General features: G+C 50.6%; 1 protein-coding gene across 1 annotated transcript in view; it reads right to left on the bottom strand.

Moving 5' to 3' along the window:
- The window catches only part of LOC128659698 (zinc finger protein 783), a 72,033-nt gene extending 52,496 nt beyond the window's left edge, over nt 1-19,537 (bottom strand). Inside the window, exons 1-2 of the mRNA XM_053713269.1 lie at nt 19,398-19,537; nt 5,094-5,220 (exon numbers count right to left, since the gene is read on the bottom strand). Coding sequence (XP_053569244.1) covers nt 5,094-5,220; nt 19,398-19,412 — 142 coding nt within the window. The 5' untranslated portion in view covers nt 19,413-19,537. The remainder of the gene's footprint in view (nt 1-5,093; nt 5,221-19,397) is intronic.
- Between the last annotated feature and the right edge of the window lie 1,240 nt (nt 19,538-20,777).

The following is a 20,777-nucleotide window of genomic DNA, read 5'->3' as shown; positions in this document are numbered from 1 at the left end:
ATTGGTCTGAACTGTTACCTTGGGCAGAGTTTGCTCGTAATAGTGCTATTAATGCTTCCTTCAATTTTTGTTGCTCGATTCATTCATGTCTCAGGGTATTCCGGCTTTGGAGGAGCATGTCTGGCAACTCCGTTCCACGTGGGTGGAGATTCAGGATTGCCTTCATCGTTCTATGCAGCGCCAACAGTTCCAGGCTGATTGTATGCGTCTGCCCGCACCTTCCTACCAGGTTGGTGAGAGAGTTTGGCTGTCCTCCCGCAACTTGAACTTTCGTGTGCCTTCCAATAAATTGGCTCCCCGTTATGTTGGTCCTTTTCGAATACTCTGACGGGTTAATCCTGTGGCCTACGCTCTTGACCTTCCTCCTGCTATGCACATTTCCAATGTTTTTCATGTCTCCCTCTTGAAACCATTGGTTTGTAATCGGTTTACCACTGTGTTGCCTCGTCCCCGTCCTATCTTTGTTGACAACCATGAGTATGAGGTCAGCAGTATTATTGACTCTTGTATGTCCGGGGGCCGTGTACAGTATTTGGTTCACTGGAGGGGCTATGGTCCGGAGGAGCATTCTTGGGTTCCCTCCTCTGATGTTCATGCTCCCGCCCTCCTCCGTGCCTTCCATGCCCGTTTCCCCAATAAGCCTTTTGTCCTCCCGCGGGGGAGGGGTCGTTGAGGGGAGGGTACTGTCAGGGTTTTTTCCGTGTTGTGTTAGCCATGTGCTGCTGGCAGCTATTTTAGTCACCTCTCTTCCTGACTGTGGTGCATTGTGGGGGATGCTGCTCATTTCCTACACTTCCTTTAATGGCCAGACTGGTGTGCATCATCCATGTGAGACAGGATGCAGTCTCAGAATTGTGATGTCATCACTTATTTAAAGGGCATCTGTTCAGTATGCTTTGCCTTTGCATTGTCTCAGACCTGTTTGTGAGAGTTCCTGTGTATTACCTGGCTGCCTGACGTCCTTCCTGGTTCCTAATCCCTGGCTTGTTCCTGACTCTGCTGTTTTCCTTATTCCTGATTCCGGCTCGTCTGACTATTCGCTTTGGCTCCTGACTCTGCTCGTCTGACTACAAGCTCTGGTTTTGACTCCTGGCTTGTTATTTGACTTGTGGACTTTTATTATTTTTTGCTATTAATAAAGGTGTGATTATTTTTGCACTTCTCGTCTCAGTCTGATTCCTGGCACCCTGACAGCCTGGCCTTACTGGCTGCACTACTGCATTGTGTACAAATTTTTAAATCATCTGAAATAATAATTCCCAAGTCTCTTTCTCCTTTAGTTACAGTCAGTAATGTACCATTGAGACTATAATCGGCCTTTGGGTTTTTGGATCCTATATGCATAATTTTGCTCTTGGTAATATTACATTTCAGATCCCATTTATTTGACCAGTCCACTTGTTTTTTTAATATCATAGTTCATTTGATCGACCCCTCCTAGAACATTAACTCTGTTACAAATTTTTGTATCAGCCACAAACAAGCAAACCTTCCACTTAGGCCCACTTCCAATATCACTTATGAACATGTTAAACAAAACAGGCCCAAGAACTGACCCTTGGGGAACACCACTAGTAACTGACGCCTAATTTGAATGTACTCCATTAATTGAAACCCTCTGTCAACTATCTTTAAGCCAGCATTCTACCCACTTAACAATCTTAGCATCTACTCATGATAATGTGATTTAAATTAAAATTATTGCCAAAAGGCGTCAGTGTAATTTTCTTTTACTATTAACATGTATAATAAGTAAATGTGAAGCAAGTAACACTGGCAGAGAAAGCAGGAGGCATGAGAGCACAGTAACACTGAAAGCAAAGCAGGTCACCTTGTACTTTGGGATGAAACTGGTAAGATTGAATCTGCAGCAAATACATTAACTTGCACAGGTAAGCATTCTGCAGAGAATCTGACCTGCTGACTATAAACTAATGCTGCAGAATCTGTTGGCTCTCTACAAATACCTGATAATAGTAATAATAATAATAATGATAGACATACAGACAAAAACATAGAAAAACAGACTGCACATACTATTGGTGTATAAAATAAAGAAATTGGGCTTATCCTACTACAAGATGTTTCACAAACACCTTATATTATTATTATTATCTGTTATTTGTAGAGCGCCAAATGATTCATCAGCGCTTTAATTGTAAGGACTATTTTCCTTTGTGTGTACACATGTATTTCCCTTGCAAACCTCATCCCATCTATCTCTGGAAGAACTAAAAGGAATTCCAATCAGAGAGAAAGCAGGAAGCTGGAAGGACATCACTCTTCTCTTTGTCATCTTAAAGCTGATACTGCAGAATTTATAAGGTCAGTAATGGCGGTGGTTTCAGCAAGCAAAAATAGATATTAAATATGACAAAATAACGGTAAATACAGCCATTACTTACAAGCAAAAGCTTCCTTTCTAAATACTAGCCAACACTAACCATGAGTATGAGCAGGGTAGTAACAGTGTAATGGCAGCTAAGGGTTAAAAGCTCAAAATGCCTGTCACTGAAAACCGTTAACACTGCACTGGTTTGTTGCTGCCAACACTTTTATATAAAAAATCCAGGGTTTTGAATAACAGATATGGGGTTACTGTTACTTTGCAGCTTAGTTTAGCTCTACATTACATCATCTCCTTAGGGGAGGTGAGTCTGTGTTCTCCTCAATCTATCTGTGCAGATTACACAGGAGGTCAGAGGGGAAGGTCCCAATCTAGTTGCACATTTATATCTCCTCAGGGGAAGGGAGAGTCTGTGTTCTCTATCTCCCAGTAAAGATTACACAGGAGGTCAGAGGGGGAGATCCCAGTCTAGTTGTATATCAGATCTCCTCATGGGAGGGGAGAGTCTGTGTGCTCCTCAATCTCCCAGTGCAGATTACACAGATAGAGGAGGTCAGAGGGGAGGTCCCTCCCAGATCTCCTCAGGGGAGGGGGAGTCTGTGTGCTACTTGATCTACATGTGCAGATTACACAGTAGGTCAGAGGGAGAGGTCCCAGTCTAGTTACACATCAGATCTCCTCAGGGGAGAAGGGATTCTGTGTGCTCCTCAATCTTCCAGTGCAGATTACACAGATACAGAAGATCAGAGGGGGAGGTCCCTCCCAGATCTCCTCAGGGGAGGGGGAGTCTGTGTGCTACTTGATCTACATGTGCAGATTACACAGTAGGTCAGAGGGAGAGGTCCCAGTCTAGTTGTATATCAGATCTCCTCATGGGAGGGGGGAGTCTGTGTGCTCCTCAATCTCCCAGTGCAGATTACACAGATAGAGGAGGTCAGAGGGGAGGTCCCAGGCTAGTTGCACATCAGATCTCCTCAGGGGAGAAGGGATTCCGTGTGCTCCTCAATCTTCCTTTGTAGATTACACAGATACAGGGGGTCAGAGGGGGAGGTACCAGGCTAGTTACACATCAGATCTCCTCAGGGGAGAAGGGATTCTGTGTGCTCCTCAATCTTCCTGTGCAGATTACACAGATACAGGAAGTCAGAGGGGGAGGTCCCAGTCTAGTTGTGTATCAGATCTCCTCAGGAGATGAGGGATTCTGTGTGCTCCTCGATCTTCTAGTGCAGATTACACAGGAGGTCAGAGGGGGAGGTCCCAGTCTAGTTGTATATCGGATCTCCTCAGGGGAAGAGGGATTCTGTGTGATCCTCGATCTTCTAGTGCAGATTACACAGAATTTCGCCAGCTGATCTTGCACTGCTGGTGGCAATTGTTGGGGGTCAGGTTCCCTGTCTGTAAATTTTTCTGGCCATATCTTGATGAATACATAGGTGATCATATATGTATATGATGGAGTTTTATTACTGGTTCCAGGCACTGAAGCAACTGTGCTTTGTGACTTTGTAACATTTACTTATAGCACTTTACAGGGTCAGTAAACACTAATTATAATACACTTCTGTGGTGTTGCTATAGAATAACATATCAGATCATTCTTAAAGCAAAATAACATCCTTTTTACTGCAGTTATATTTCAATAGCCAAGCACTATTTGCCTTTTTTGCAAGAGTCAGTCCATACTTGGTTCTAGAGAACAGAAGGCAAGCCACAGTCATTATGTTAGTTTTGCTGTTATCTGATAATGCAAGTTAGGGACATACATGTAGCAGGGTTACTGCTAAATATTTTAAATAAAAATCTCAAGGTGTTACTGTCCTTTTGATTCACTTTCATGCCAGTGTCACCTCCAGATAAACTTGCTGTTTAATGAGCATAAGTGAGCGTTTCCATGATTCTGAAGCAGGTAGCGTATAGGCTGACATAAGCACTGAGCAGTGTATAACAGCGCTATTCTCATCTGATGCAGGTAGCGCATGCACTGACATAAGCACTGAGCAGTGTATAACAGAGCTATTCTCATCTGATGCAGGTAGCGCATGCACTGACATAAGCACTGAGCAGTGTATAACAGAGCTATTCTCATCTGATGCACATGCACTGACATAAGCACTGGGCAGTGTATAACAGAGCTACTCTCTTCTGATGCAGGTAGCGCATGCACTGACATAAGCACTGAGCAGTGTATAACAGAGCTATTCTCTTCTGATGCAGATAGCGCATGCACTGACATAAGCACTGAGCAGTGTATAACAGAGCTATTCTCATCTGATGAGCATGCACCGACATAAGCACTGGGCAGTGTATAACAGAGCTACTCTCTTCTGATGCAGGTAGCGCATGCACTGACATAAGCACTGAGCAGTGTATAACAGAGCTACTCTCTTCTGATGCAGGTAGCGCATGCACTGACATAAGCACTGGGCAGTGTATAACAGAGCTATTCTCATCTGATGCGCATGCACCGACATAAGCACTGGGCAGTGTATAACAGAGCTATTCTCATCTGATGCGCATGCACTGACATAAGCACTGGGCAGTGTATAACAGAGCTACTCTCTTCTGATGCAGGTAGCGCATGCGCTGACATGAGCAGCGTGTGCTGGCGGATGTTTGTTTTGAATTACTCAGAGCTAAACATATTCACTATGAGGAACATTACAGCTCAGACAAGCTAATAGGAATTTAGATATAAAGTGTTTGTGTTGTCATTTTATACAACAAGGCAAAGGCAAATAAACCTTACCCACAAATACCAGCGTCTGATAGTTCTCCTTCATCACGTCCTTATACAGCTCCTTCTGCCATTCTTCAAGAGAATCCCACTCCTCCTCCGAGAAATATACTGCAACATCATCAAACTGAACCGGCATCTGAAACAGAGAGGAGTCGCTCACCATCTGGTGGTACAGCCGAGGCTTAGCACCATGATGATAGGGAAAGGTTGTGAGCTATCCCAGCAACAGCACAAGCTTAGCCTTCTGTACCCCAAACAGTGCCAAGCCTCTGCTACTGGGCATAGATGGTGCTGAGAGTGGCACTCACACACTATCCAGCCCTCTCCTGATCACTCTCACATATAAACCTCATGCCCTCTGTTACTGGGTGTAGGTGGTACTGAGACAGCGGCACTCACTCACTATCCAGCCCTCTCCTGATCACTCTCACATATAAACCTCATGCCCTCTGTTACTGGGTGTAGGTGGTACTGAGTGACACTCACACACTATCCAGCCCTCTCCTGCTCACTCTCACATATAAACCTCATGCCCTCTGTTACTGGGTGTAGATGGTACTGAGACAGTGACACTCACACACTATCCAGCCCTCTCCTGATCACTCTCACATATAAACCTCATGCCCTCTGTTACTGGGTGTAGGTGGTACTGAGTGACACTCACACACTATCCAGCCCTCTCCTGCTCACTCTCACATATAAACCTCATGCCCTCTGTTACTGGGTGTAGATGGTACTGAGACAGTGGCACTCACACACTATCCAGCCCTCTCCTGATCACTCTCACATATAAACCTCATGCCCTCTGTTACTGGGTGTAGATGGTACTGAGAGTGACACTCACACACTACCCAGCCCTCTCCTGATCACTCTCACATATAAACCTCATGCCCTCTGTTACTGGGTGTAGATGGTACTGAGACAGTGGCACTCACACACTATCCAGCCCTCTCCTGATCACTCTCACATATAAACCTCATGCCCTCTGTTACTGGGTGTAGCTGGTACTGAGACAGCGGCACTCACTCACTATCCAGCCCTCTCCTGCTCACTCTCACATATAAACCTCATGCCCTCTGTTACTGGGTGTAGGTGGTACTGAGACAGTGACACTCACACACTATCCAGCCCTCACCTGATCACTCTCACATATAAACCTCATGCCCTCTGTTACTGGGTGTAGGTGGTACTGAGAGTGACACTCACACACTACCCAGCCCTCTCCTGATCACTCTCACATATAAACCTCATGCCCTCTGTTACTGGGTGTAGCTGGTACTGAGACAGTGACACTCACACACTATCCAGCCCTCTCCTGCTCACTCTCACATATAAACCTCATGCCCTCTGTTACTGGGTGTAGATGGTACTGAGAGTGACACTCACACACTATCCAGCCCTCTCCTGATCACTCTCACATATAAACCTCATGCCCTCTGTTACTGGGTGTAGGTGGTACTGAGACAGTGACACTCACACACTATCCAGCCCTCTCCTGCTCACTCTCACATATAAACCTCATGCCCTCTGTTACTGGGTGTAGATGGTACTGAGAGTGACACTCACACACTATCCAGCCCTCTCCTGATCACTCTCACATATAAACCTCATGCCCTCTGTTACTGGGTGTAGCTGGTACTGAGACAGTGACACTCACACACTATCCAGCCCTCTCCTGCTCACTCTCACATATAAACCTCATGCCCTCTGTTACTGGGTGTAGATGGTACTGAGAGTGACACTCACACACTATCCAGCCCTCTCCTGATCACTCTCACATATAAACCTCATGCCCTCTGTTACTGGGTGTAGGTGGTACTGAGACAGTGACACTCACACACTATCCAGCCCTCTCCTGATCACTCTCACATATAAACCTCATGCCCTCTGTTACTGGGTGTAGGTGGTACTGAGACAGTGACACTCACACACTATCCAGCCCTCTCCTGATCACTCTCACATGTAAACCTCATGCCCTCTGTTACTGGGTGTAGATGGTACTGAGACAGTGACACTCACACACTATCCAGCCCTCTCCTGATCACTCTCACATATAAACCTCATGCCCTCTGTTACTGGGTGTAGATGGTACTGAGTGACACTCACACACTATCCAGCCCTCTCCTGCTCACTCTCACATATAAACCTCATGCCCTCTGTTACTGGGTGTAGGTGGTACTGAGACAGTGACACTCACACACTATCCAGCCCTCCCGTGATCACTCTCACATATAAACCTCATGCCCTCTGTTACTGGGTGTAGATGGTACTGAGACAGTGGCACTCACACACTATCCAGCCCTCACCTGATCACTCTCACATATAAACCTCATGCCCTCTGTTACTGGGTGTAGGTGGTACTGAGACAGTGACACTCACTCACTATCCAGCCCTCTCCTGATCACTCTCACATATAAACCTCATGCCCTCTGTTACTGGGTGTAGATGGTACTGAGTGGCACTCACACACTATCCAGCCCTCTCCTGATCACTCACACATATAAACCTCATGCCCTCTGTTACTGGGTGTAGATGGTACTGAGACAGTGGCACTCACACACTATCCAGCCCTCTCCTGATCACTCTCACATATAAAGCTCATGCCCTCTGTTACTGGGTGTAGGTGGTACTGAGACAGTGACACTCACACACTATCCAGCCCTCTCCTGATCACTCTCACATATAAACCTCATGCCCTCTGTTACTGGGTGTAGATGGTACTGAGTGACACTCACACACTATCCAGCCCTCTCCTGCTCACTCTCACATATAAACCTCATGCCCTCTGTTACTGGGTGTAGATGGTACTGAGACAGTGGCACTCACACACTATCCAGCCCTCTCCTGATCACTCTCACATATAAACCTCATGCCCTCTGTTACTGGGTGTAGGTGGTACTGAGTGACACTCACACACTATCCAGCCCTCTCCTGATCACTCTCACATATAAACCTCATGCCCTCTGTTACTGGGTGTAGGTGGTACTGAGACAGTGACACTCACACACTATCCAGCCCTCTCCTGATCACTCTCACATATAAACCTCATGCCCTCTGTTACTGGGTGTAGGTGGTACTGAGTGACACTCACACACTATCCAGCCCTCTCCTGATCACTCTCACATATAAACCTCATGCCCTCTGTTACTGGGTGTAGATGGTACTGAGAGTGACACTCACACACTATCCAGCCCTCTCCTGATCACTCTCACATATAAACCTCATGCCCTCTGTTACTGGGTGTAGATGGTACTGAGAGTGACACTCACACACTATCCAGCCCTCTCCTGATCACTCACACATATAAACCTCATGCCCTCTGTTACTGGGTGTAGATGGTACTGAGACAGTGACACTCACACACTATCCAGCCCTCTCCTGATCACTCTCACATATAAACCTCATGCCCTCTGTTACTGGGTGTAGATGGTACTGAGTGACACTCACACACTATCCAGCCCTCTCCTGATCACTCTCACATATAAACCTCATGCCCTCTGTTACTGGGTGTAGCTGGTACTGAGACAGTGACACTCACACACTATCCAGCCCTCTCCTGCTCACTCTCACATATAAACCTCATGCCCTCTGTTATTAGGTGTAGATGGTACTGATTGACACTCACACACTATCCAGCCCTCTCCTGATCACTCTCACATATAAACCTCATGCCCTCTGTTACTGGGTGTAGGTGGTACTGAGACAGTGGCACTCACACACTATCCAGCCCTCTCCTGATCACTCTCACATATAAACCTCATGCCCTCTGTTACTGGGTGTAGGTGGTACTGAGTGACACTCACACACTATCCAGCCCTCTCCTGCTCACTCTCACATATAAACCTCATGCCCTCTGTTACTGGGTGTAGATGGTACTGAGACAGTGGCACTCACACACTATCCAGCCCTCTCCTGATCACTCTCACATGTAAACCTCATGCCCTCTGTTACTGGGTGTAGATGGTACTGAGAGTGACACTCACACACTATCCAGCCCTCTCCTGCTCACTCTCACATATAAACCTCATGCCCTCTGTTACTGGGTGTAGGTGGTACTGAGACAGTGGCACTCACACACTATCCAGCCCTCTCCTGATCACTCTCACATATAAACCTCATGCCCTCTGTTACTGGGTGTAGATGGTACTGAGAGTGACACTCACACACTATCCAGCCCTCTCCTGCTCACTCTCACATATAAACCTCATGCCCTCTGTTACTGGGTGTAGATGGTACTGAGACAGTGACACTCACACACTATCCGGCCCTCTCCTGATCACTCTCACATATAAACCTCATGCCCTCTGTTACTGGGTGTAGATGGTACTGAGACAGTGACACTCACACACTATCCAGCCCTCTCCTGATCACTCTCACATGTAAACCTCATGCCCTCTGTTACTGGGTGTAGATGGTACTGAGACAGTGGCACTCACACACTATCCAGCCCTCTCCTGCTCACTCTCACATATAAACCTCATGCCCTCTGTTACTGGGTGTAGATGGTACTGAGTGACACTCACACACTATCCAGCCCTCTCCTGCTCACTCTCACATATAAACCTTATGCCCTCTGTTACTGGGTGTAGGTGGTACTGAGACAGTGACACTCACACACTATCCAGCCCTCCCGTGATCACTCTCACATATAAACCTCATGCCCTCTGTTACTGGGTGTAGATGGTACTGAGACAGTGGCACTCACACACTATCCAGCCCTCTCCTGATCACTCTCACATATAAACCTCATGCCCTCTGTTACTGGGTGTAGATGGTACTGAGAGTGACACTCACACACTATCCAGCCCTCACCTGATCACTCTCACATATAAACCTCATGCCCTCTGTTACTGGGTGTAGGTGGTACTGAGACAGTGACACTCACTCACTATCCAGCCCTCTCCTGATCACTCTCACATATAAACCTCATGCCCTCTGTTACTGGGTGTAGATGGTACTGAGTGGCACTCACACACTATCCAGCCCTCTCCTGATCACTCACACATATAAACCTCATGCCCTCTGTTACTGGGTGTAGATGGTACTGAGACAGTGGCACTCACACACTATCCAGCCCTCTCCTGATCACTCTCACATATAAACCTCATGCCCTCTGTTACTGGGTGTAGATGGTACTGAGACAGTGGCACTCACACACTATCCAGCCCTCTCCTGATCACTCTCACATATAAACCTCATGCCCTCTGTTACTGGGTGTAGATGGTACTGAGTGACACTCACACACTATCCAGCCCTCTCCTGATCACTCTCACATATAAACCTCATGCCCTCTGTTACTGGGTGTAGATGGTACTGAGAGTGACACTCACACACTATCCAGCCCTCTCCTGATCACTCTCACATATAAACCTCATGCCCTCTGTTACTGGGTGTAGATGGTACTGAGTGACACTCACACACTATCCAGCCCTCTCCTGATCACTCTCACATATAAACCTCATGCCCTCTGTTACTGGGTGTAGCTGGTACTGAGACAGTGACACTCACACACTATCCAGCCCTCTCCTGCTCACTCTCACATATAAACCTCATGCCCTCTGTTATTAGGTGTAGATGGTACTGATTGACACTCACACACTATCCAGCCCTCTCCTGATCACTCTCACATGTAAACCTCATGCCCTCTGTTACTGGGTGTAGGTGGTACTGAGACAGTGGCACTCACACACTATCCAGCCCTCTCCTGATCACTCTCACATATAAACCTCATGCCCTCTGTTACTGGGTGTAGATGGTACTGAGACAGTGGCACTCACACACTATCCAGCCCTCTCCTGCTCACTCTCACATATAAACCTCATGCCCTCTGTTACTGGGTTTAGATGGTACTGAGTGACACTCACACACTATCCAGCCCTCTCCTGCTCACTCTCACATATAAACCTCATGCCCTCTGTTACTGGGTGTAGGTGGTACTGAGACAGTGACACTCACACACTATCCAGCCCTCCCGTGATCACTCTCACATATAAACCTCATGCCCTCTGTTACTGGGTGTAGATGGTACTGAGACAGTGGCACTCACACACTATCCAGCCCTCACCTGATCACTCTCACATATAAACCTCATGCCCTCTGTTACTGGGTGTAGGTGGTACTGAGACAGTGACACTCACTCACTATCCAGCCCTCTCCTGATCACTCTCACATATAAACCTCATGCCCTCTGTTACTGGGTGTAGATGGTACTGAGTGGCACTCACACACTATCCAGCCCTCTCCTGATCACTCACACATATAAACCTCATGCCCTCTGTTACTGGGTGTAGATGGTACTGAGACAGTGGCACTCACACACTATCCAGCCCTCTCCTGATCACTCTCACATATAAACCTCATGCCCTCTGTTACTGGGTGTAGATGGTACTGAGACAGTGGCACTCACACACTATCCAGCCCTCTCCTGATCACTCTCACATATAAACCTCATGCCCTCTGTTACTGGGTGTAGGTGGTACTGAGACAGTGACACTCACACACTATCCAGCCCTCTCCTGATCACTCTCACATATAAACCTCATGCCCTCTGTTACTGGGTGTAGATGGTACTGAGACAGTGGCACTCACACACTATCCAGCCCTCTCCTGATCACTCTCACATATAAACCTCATGCCCTCTGTTACTGGGTGTAGGTGGTACTGAGACAGTGACACTCACACACTATCCAGCCCTCTCCTGATCACTCTCACATATAAACCTCATGCCCTCTGTTACTGGGTGTAGGTGGTACTGAGACAGTGACACTCACACACTATCCAGCCCCCTCCTGATCACTCTCACATATAAACCTCATGCCCTCTGTTACTGGGTGTAGATGGTACTGAGAGTGACACTCACACACTATCCAGCCCTCTCCTGATCACTCTCACATATAAACCTCATGCCCTCTGTTACTGGGTGTAGATGGTGCTGAGACAGTGGCACTCACATACTATCCAGCCCTCTCCTGCTCACTCTCACATATAAACCTTATGCCCTCTGTTACTGGGTGTAGATGGTACTGAGAGTGGCACTCACACACTATCCAGCCCTCTCCTGCTCACTCTCACATATAAACCTTATGCCCTCTGTTACTGGGTGTAGATGGTGCTGAGACAGTGGCACTCACACACTATCCAGTCCTCTCCTGCTCAATCTCACATATAAAGCTCATGCCCTCATCAGCTGGCACTCACATACACACCATGCCCCCTGCTCACTTGGCACTCACATACATACAGTTCCCACTGCTCACTTGGCACTAACATACACAGTGCCCCCTTCTCACCTGGCACTAACACACACAGTGCCCCCTGCTCACTTGGCACTCACATACATACACAGTGCCCCCTTCTCACCTGGCACTAACACACACAGTGCCCCCTACTCACCTGGCACTCACACAATGCCCCCTGCTCACCTGGCACTCACACACACAGTGCCCCCTGCTCACCTGGCGCTCACACACACAGTGCCCCCTACTCACCTGGCACTCACACACACAGTGCCCCCTGTTCACCTGGCACTCACACACACACACACAGTGCCCCCTGCTCACTGGTCGCTGGTACTGAAAGTGACACTCACACACTATCCAGCCCTCTCCTGATCACTCTCACATATAAACCTCATGCCCTCTGTTACTGGGTGTAGGTGGTACTGAGACAGTGGCACTCACACACTATCCAGCCCTCTCCTGATCACTCTCACATATAAACCTCATGCCCTCTGTTACTGGGTGTAGGTGGTACTGAGACAGTGGCACTCACACACTATCCAGCCCTCTCCTGATCACTCTCACATATAAACCTCATGCCCTCTGTTACTGGGTGTAGGTGGTACTGAGACAGTGACACTCACACACTATCCAGCCCTCTCCTGATCACTCTCACATGTAAACCTCATGCCCTCTGTTACTGGGTGTAGATGGTACTGAGACAGTGGCACTCACACACTATCCAGCCCTCTCCTGCTCACTCTCACATATAAACCTCATGCCCTCTGTTACTGGGTGTAGGTGGTACTGAGACAGTGACACTCACACACTATCCAGCCCTCCCGTGATCACTCTCACATATAAACCTCATGCCCTCTGTTACTGGGTGTAGATGGTACTGAGACAGTGGCACTCACACACTATCCAGCCCTCTCCTGATCACTCTCACATATAAAACTCATGCCCTCTGTTACTGGGTGTAGGTGGTACTGAGTGACACTCACTCACTATCCAGCCCTCTCCTGATCACTCTCACATATAAACCTCATGCCCTCTGTTACTGGGTGTAGATGGTACTGAGACAGTGACACTCACACACTATCCAGCCCTCTCCTGATCACTCTCACATATAAACCTCATGCCCTCTGTTACTGGGTGTAGGTGGTACTGAGTGACACTCACACACTATCCAGCCCTCTCCTGATCACTCTCACATATAAACCTCATGCCCTCTGTTACTGGGTGTAGGTGGTACTGAGACAGTGGCACTCACACACTATCCAGCCCTCACCTGATCACTCTCACATATAAACCTCATGCCCTCTGTTACTGGGTGTAGATGGTGCTGAGAGTGGCACTCACACACTATCCAGCCCTCTCCTGATCACTCTCACATATAAACCTCATGCCCTCTGTTACTGGGTGTAGGTGGTACTGAGACAGTGACACTCACTCACTATCCAGCCCTCTCCTGATCACTCTCACATATAAACCTCATACCCTCTGTTACTGGGTGTAGATGGTACTGAGTGGCACTCACACACTATCCAGCCCTCTCCTGATCACTCTCACATATAAACCTCATGCCCTCTGTTACTGGGTGTAGATGGTACTGAGACAGTGGCACTCACACACTATCCAGCCCTCTCCTGATCACTCTCACATATAAACCTCATGCCCTCTGTTACTGGGTGTAGGTGGTACTGAGACAGTGACACTCACACACTATCCAGCCCTCTCCTGATCACTCTCACATATAAACCTCATGCCCTCTGTTACTGGGTGTAGATGGTACTGAGACAGTGGCACTCACACACTATCCAGCCCTCTCCTGATCACTCTCACATATAAACCTCATGCCCTCTGTTACTGGGTGTAGGTGGTACTGAGACAGTGACACTCACACACTATCCAGCCCTCTCCTGATCACTCTCACATATAAACCTCATGCCCTCTGTTACTGGGTGTAGGTGGTACTGAGACAGTGACACTCACACACTATCCAGCCCTCTCCTGATCACTCTCACATATAAACCTCATGCCCTCTGTTACTGGGTGTAGATGGTGCTGAGACAGTGGCACTCACATACTATCCAGCCCTCTCCTGCTCACTCTCACATATAAACCTTATGCCCTCTGTTACTGGGTGTAGATGGTGCTGAGACAGTGGCACTCACACACTATCCAGTCCTCTCCTGCTCAATCTCACATATAAAGCTCATGCCCTCTGTTACTGGGTGTAGATGGTACTGAGAGTGACACTCACACACTATCCAGCCCTCTCCTGATCACTCTCACATATAAACCTTATGCCCTCTGTTACTGGGTGTAGATGGTGCTGAGACAGTGGCACTCACACACTATCCAGTCCTCTCCTGCTCAATATCACATATAAAGCTCATGCCCTCATCAGCTGGCACTCACATACACACCATGCCCCCTGCTCACTTGGCACTCACATACATACAGTTCCCACTGCTCACTTGGCACTAACATACACAGTGCCCCCTTCTCACCTGGCACTAACACACACAGTGCCCCCTGCTCACTTGGCACTCACATACATACACAGTGCCCCCTTCTCACCTGGCACTAACACACACAGTGCCCCCTACTCACCTGGCACTAACATACACACAATGCCCCCTGCTCACCTGGCACTCACACAATGCCCTCTGCTCACCTGGCACTCACACACACACACAGTGCCCCCTGCTCACCTGGCACTCACATACACACAGTGCCCCTGCTCACCTGGCACTCACACACACACACAGTGCCCCCTGCTCACCTGGCACTCACACACACAGTGCCCCCTGCTCACGTGGCACTCACACACACAGTGCCCCCTGCTCACCTAGCACTCACATACACAGTGTCCCCTGCTCACCTGGCACCCACACACAGTGCCCCCTGCCTACCTGGCACTCACACACACAGTGCCCCCTGCCTACCTGGCACTCACACACACACACAGTGCCCCCTGCTCACCTGGCACTCACACGCACACACAGTGCCCCCTGCTCACCTGGCACTCACACACACAGTGCCCCCTGCTCACGTGGCACTCACACACACAGTGCCCCCTGCTCACCTAGCACTCACATACACAGTGTCCCCTGCTCACCTGGCACCCACACACAGTGCCCCCTGCCTACCTGGCACTCACACACACAGTGCCCCCTGCCTACCTGGCACTCACACACACACACAGTGCCCCCTGCTCACCTGGCACTCACACGCACACACAGTGCCCCCTGCTCACCTGGCACTCACACACACACACAGTGCCCCCTGCGCACCTGGCACTCACGCACACACAGTGCCCCTGCTCACCTGGCACTCACACGCACACACAGTGCCCCCTGCTCACCTGGCACTCACACACACAGTGCCCCCTGCTCACCTGGCACTCACACACACAGTGCCCCCTGCTCACCTAGCACTCACATACACACACAGTGCCCCCTGCTCACCTGACACTAACACACACCCCCCGTGCCCCCTGCTCACCTGACACTCACACACAGTGCCCCCTGCTTACCTGGCACTCACACACAGTGCCCCTGCTCACCTGGCACTCACACACAGTGCCCCTGCTCACCTGGCACTCACACACAGTGCCCCCTGCTCACCTGGCACTCACACACAGTGCCCCCTGCTCGCCTGGCACTCACATACAGTGCCCCCTGCTCGCCTGGCACTCACACACAGTGCCCCCTGCTCGCCTGGCACTCACACACCCACCATGCCCCCTGCTCGCCTGGCACTCACACACACACACAGTGCCCCCTGCTCGCCTGGCACTCACACACACAGTGCCCCCTGCTCACCTGGCACTCACACACACAGTGCCCCCTGCTCACCTGGCACTCACACACACAGTGCCCCCTGCTCACCTGGCACTCACACACACAGTGCCCCCTGCTCACCTGGCACTCGCATACACACAGTGCCCCCTGCTCACCTGGCACTCGCATACACACAGTGCCCCCTGCTCACCTGGCACTCACACACACAGTGCCCCCTGCTCACCTGGCACTCACACACAGTGCCCCCTGCTCACCTGGCACTCACACACAGTGCCCCCTGCTCACCTGGCACTCACACACAGTGCCCCCTGCTCACCTGGCACTCACACACAGTGCCCCCTGCTCACCTGGCACTCGCATACACACAGTGCCCCCTGCTCACCTGGCACCCGCATACACACACAGTGCCCCCTGCTCACCTGGCACTCACATACACACACAGTGCCCCCTGCTCACCTGGCACTCACATACACACACAGTGCCCCCTGCTCACCTGGCACTCACACACACACAGTGCCCACTGCTCACCTGGCACTCACATAAACACACAGTGCCCCCTGTTCACCTGGCACTCACACACACAGTGCCCCCTGCTCACCTGGCACTCACACACACAGTGCCCCCTGTTCACCTGGCACTCACACACAGTGCCCCCTGCTCACCTGGCACTCACACACAGTGCCCCCTGCTCACCTGGCACTCACACACACACAGTGCCCCCTGCTCACCTGGCACTCACACACACACAGTGCCCCCTGCTCACCTGGCACTCACACACACAGTGTCCCCTGCTCACCTGGCACCCACACACACAGTGTCCCCTGCTCACCTGGCACCCACACACAGTGCCCCCTGCCTATCTGGCACACACACACACAGTGCCCCCTGCTCACCTGGCACTCACACACAGTGCCCCCTGCTCACCTGGCACTCACACACACACAGTGCCCCCTGCTCACCTGGCACTCACACACACACAGTGCCCCCTGCTCACCTGGCACCCACACACACAGTGTCCCCTGCTCACCTGGCACCCACACACAGTGCCCCCTGCCTATCTGGCACACACACACACACAGTGCCCCTGCTCACCTGGCACTCACACACACACACACACACAGTGTCCCCTGCTCACCTGGCACTCACACACAGTGCCCCCTGCTCACCTGGCACTCGCATACACACAGTGCCCCCTGCTCACCTGGCACCCGCATACACACACAGTGCCCCCTGCTCACCTGGCACTCACATACACACACAGTGCCCCCTGCTCACCTGGCACTCACATACACACACAGTGCCCCCTGCTCACCTGGCACTCACACACACACAGTGCCCACTGCTCACCTGGCACTCACATAAACACACAGTGCCCCCTGTTCACCTGGCACTCACACACACAGTGCCCCCTGCTCACCTGGCACTCACATACACACACAGTGCCCCCTGTTCACCTGGCACTCACACACAGTGCCCCCTGCTCACCTGGCACTCACACACAGTGCCCCCTGCTCACCTGGCACTCACACACACACAGTGCCCCCTGCTCACCTGGCACTCACACACACACAGTGCCCCCTGCTCACCTGGCACTCACACACACAGTGTCCCCTGCTCACCTGGCACCCACACACACAGTGTCCCCTGCTCACCTGGCACCCACACACAGTGCCCCCTGCCTATCTGGCACACACACACACAGTGCCCCCTGCTCACCTGGCACTCACACACAGTGCCCCCTGCTCACCTGGCACTCACACACACACAGTGCCCCCTGCTCACCTGGCACTCACACACACACAGTGCCCCCTGCTCACCTGGCACCCACACACACAGTGTCCCCTGCTCACCTGGCACCCACACACAGTGCCCCCTGCCTATCTGGCACACACACACACACACAGTGCCCCTGCTCACCTGGCACTCACACACACACACACACAGTGTCCCCTGCTCACCTGGCACTCACACACACACAGTGCCCCCTGCTCACCTGGCACTCACACACACAGTGCCCCCTGCTCACCTGGCACTCACACACACAGTGCCCCCTGCTCACCTGGCACTCACACACACAGTGCCCCCTGCTCACCTGGCACTCACACACAGTACCCCCTGCTCACCTGGCACTCACACACACAGTGCCCCCTGCTCACCTGGCACTCACATACACACAGTGCCCCCTGCTCACCTGGCACTCGCATACACACAGTGCCCCCTGCTCACCTGGCACTCACACACACAGTGCCCCCTGCTCACCTGGCACTCACACACACAGTGCCCCCTGCTCACCTGGCACTCACACACACAGTGCCCCCTGCTCACCTGGCACTCACACACACAGTGCCCCCTGCTCACCTGGCACTCACACACACAGTGCCCCCTGCTCACCTGGCACTCACACACACAGTGCCCCCTGCTCACCTGGCACTCACACACACAGTGCCCCCTGCTCACCTGGCACTCACACACACACAGTGCCCCCTGCTCACCTGGCACTCACACACACACCCCGTGCCCCCTGCTCACCTGGCACTCACACACAGTGCCCCCTGCTCACCTGGCACTCACATACACACACAGTGCCCCCTGTTCACCTGGCACTCACACCCCGTGCCCCCTGCTCACCTGGCACACACACACAGTGCCCACTGCTCACCTGGCACTCACACACAGTGCCCCCTGCTCACCTGGCACTCACACACACACAGTGCCCATTGCTCACTTGGCACTCACACACACAGTGCCCCCTGCTCACCTGGCACTCACACACACAGTGCCCCCTGCTCACCTGGCACTCACACACACAGTGCCCCCTGCTCACCTGGCACTCACACACACAGTGCCCCCTGCTCACCTGGCACTCACACACACACAGTGCCCCCTGCTCACCTGGCACTCACACACACACAGTGCCCCCTGCTCACCTGGCACTCACACACACCCCGTGCCCCCTGCTCACCTGGCACTCACACACAGTGCCCCCTGCTCACCTGGCACTCACATACACACACAGTGCCCCCTGTTCACCTGGCACTCACACCCCGTGCCCCCTGCTCACCTGGCACACACACACAGTGCCCACTGCTCACCTGGCACTCACACACAGTGCCCCCTGCTCACCTGGCACTCACACACAGTGCCCCCTGCTCACCTGGCACTCACACACACACAGTGCCCATTGCTCACCTGGCACTCACACACACAGTGCCCACTGCTCACCTGGCACTCACACACAGTGCCCTCTGCTCACCTGGCACTCACACACAGTGCCCCCTGCTCACCTGGCACTGCAGCATGTCCGGCTCTGAGGCTGAGCCGCACGGACTCTCAGGCTACCATAATATTGCGGCCTGAATCCTTACTCCACAATGCATTCTGGGAAATGTTGTCCCTGTTCAATAATCCACAGTTGTAAACACGCATTTGACAACAACAAGTCCCGGCAAGCAGCGCGCGCATTGTTAGTAATGGCTCCCGTGTGGTAGCGATATCGCCGTCTGCCTGGTGCTCGGGGTGTTCCGGACGGTGTATTTATGTCTCGGTGTGAGAAGTCTAGTTATACAACCTTAATCCGGCATTTCGATAAAAAGCTTTTATTCTAAGTTGTTGTATTACATCTGGTTACGTCATTGTGATGTTTATAGTTGAAGAGGTCGCAATAGCGTCATCATTATGCTAGGCTTAAATTAATGACGTCACTGACGTAGCTATGTTATATCGTGTTGTAAGTAGATATACTGTTTCACACAATGATGTCATCATGTTGCTAGGCTTAAAACAATGACGTTACTGATGTAGCTATTTCATAGTGATGTAGTTAGCTATAGGGTTTCACATAATGACGCCATCGTGATGCTTGCTTTCAAATACTGACACCACTGTAATGTAGTATCTCACATAGTGATGTCATTAGCTATAAGGTCTCACATAGTGATGTCAGTAGCTAAGGTCTCATATAGTGATGTCAGTAGCTAAGGTCTCATATAGTGATGTCAGTAGCTAAGGTCTCATATAGTGATGTCACTAGCTATAAGGACTCACATAATGATGTCACTAGCTATAAGGTCTCATATAGTGATGTCACTAGCTAAGGTCTCACATAGTGATGTCAGTAGCTATAAGGACTCACATAGTGATGTCACTAGCTATAAGGTCTCATATAGTGATGTCACTAGCTAAGGTCTCTTATAGTGATGCCAGTAGCTATAAGGTCTCACATAGTGATACCAGTAGCTATAAGGTCTCACATAGTGATGCCAGTAGCTATAAGGTCTCACATAGTGATGTCAGTAGCTAAGGTCTCATATAGTGATGTCACTAGCTATAAGGTCACATAGTGATGTCATTAGCTATAAGGTCTCACATAGTGATGTCAGTAGCTAAGGTCTCATATAGTGATGTCAGTAGCTAAGGTCTCATATAGTGATGTCAGTAGCTAAGGTCTCATATAGTGATGTCACTAGCTAAGGTCTCTTATAGTGATGCCAGTAGCTATAAGGTCTCACATAGTGATACCAGTAGCTATAAGGTCTCACATAGTGATGCCAGTAGCTATAAGGTCTCACATAGTGATGTCAGTAGCTAAGGTCTCATATAGTGATGTCACTAGCTATAAGGTCTCACATAGTGATGTCATTAGCTATAAGGTCTCACATAGTGAT

This window comes from Bombina bombina, chromosome 5 (assembly GCF_027579735.1).
Source record: "Bombina bombina isolate aBomBom1 chromosome 5, aBomBom1.pri, whole genome shotgun sequence".
Classification (NCBI taxonomy): domain Eukaryota; kingdom Metazoa; phylum Chordata; class Amphibia; order Anura; family Bombinatoridae; genus Bombina; species Bombina bombina.
This window is presented reverse-complemented; position numbering and strand designations above follow the sequence as displayed.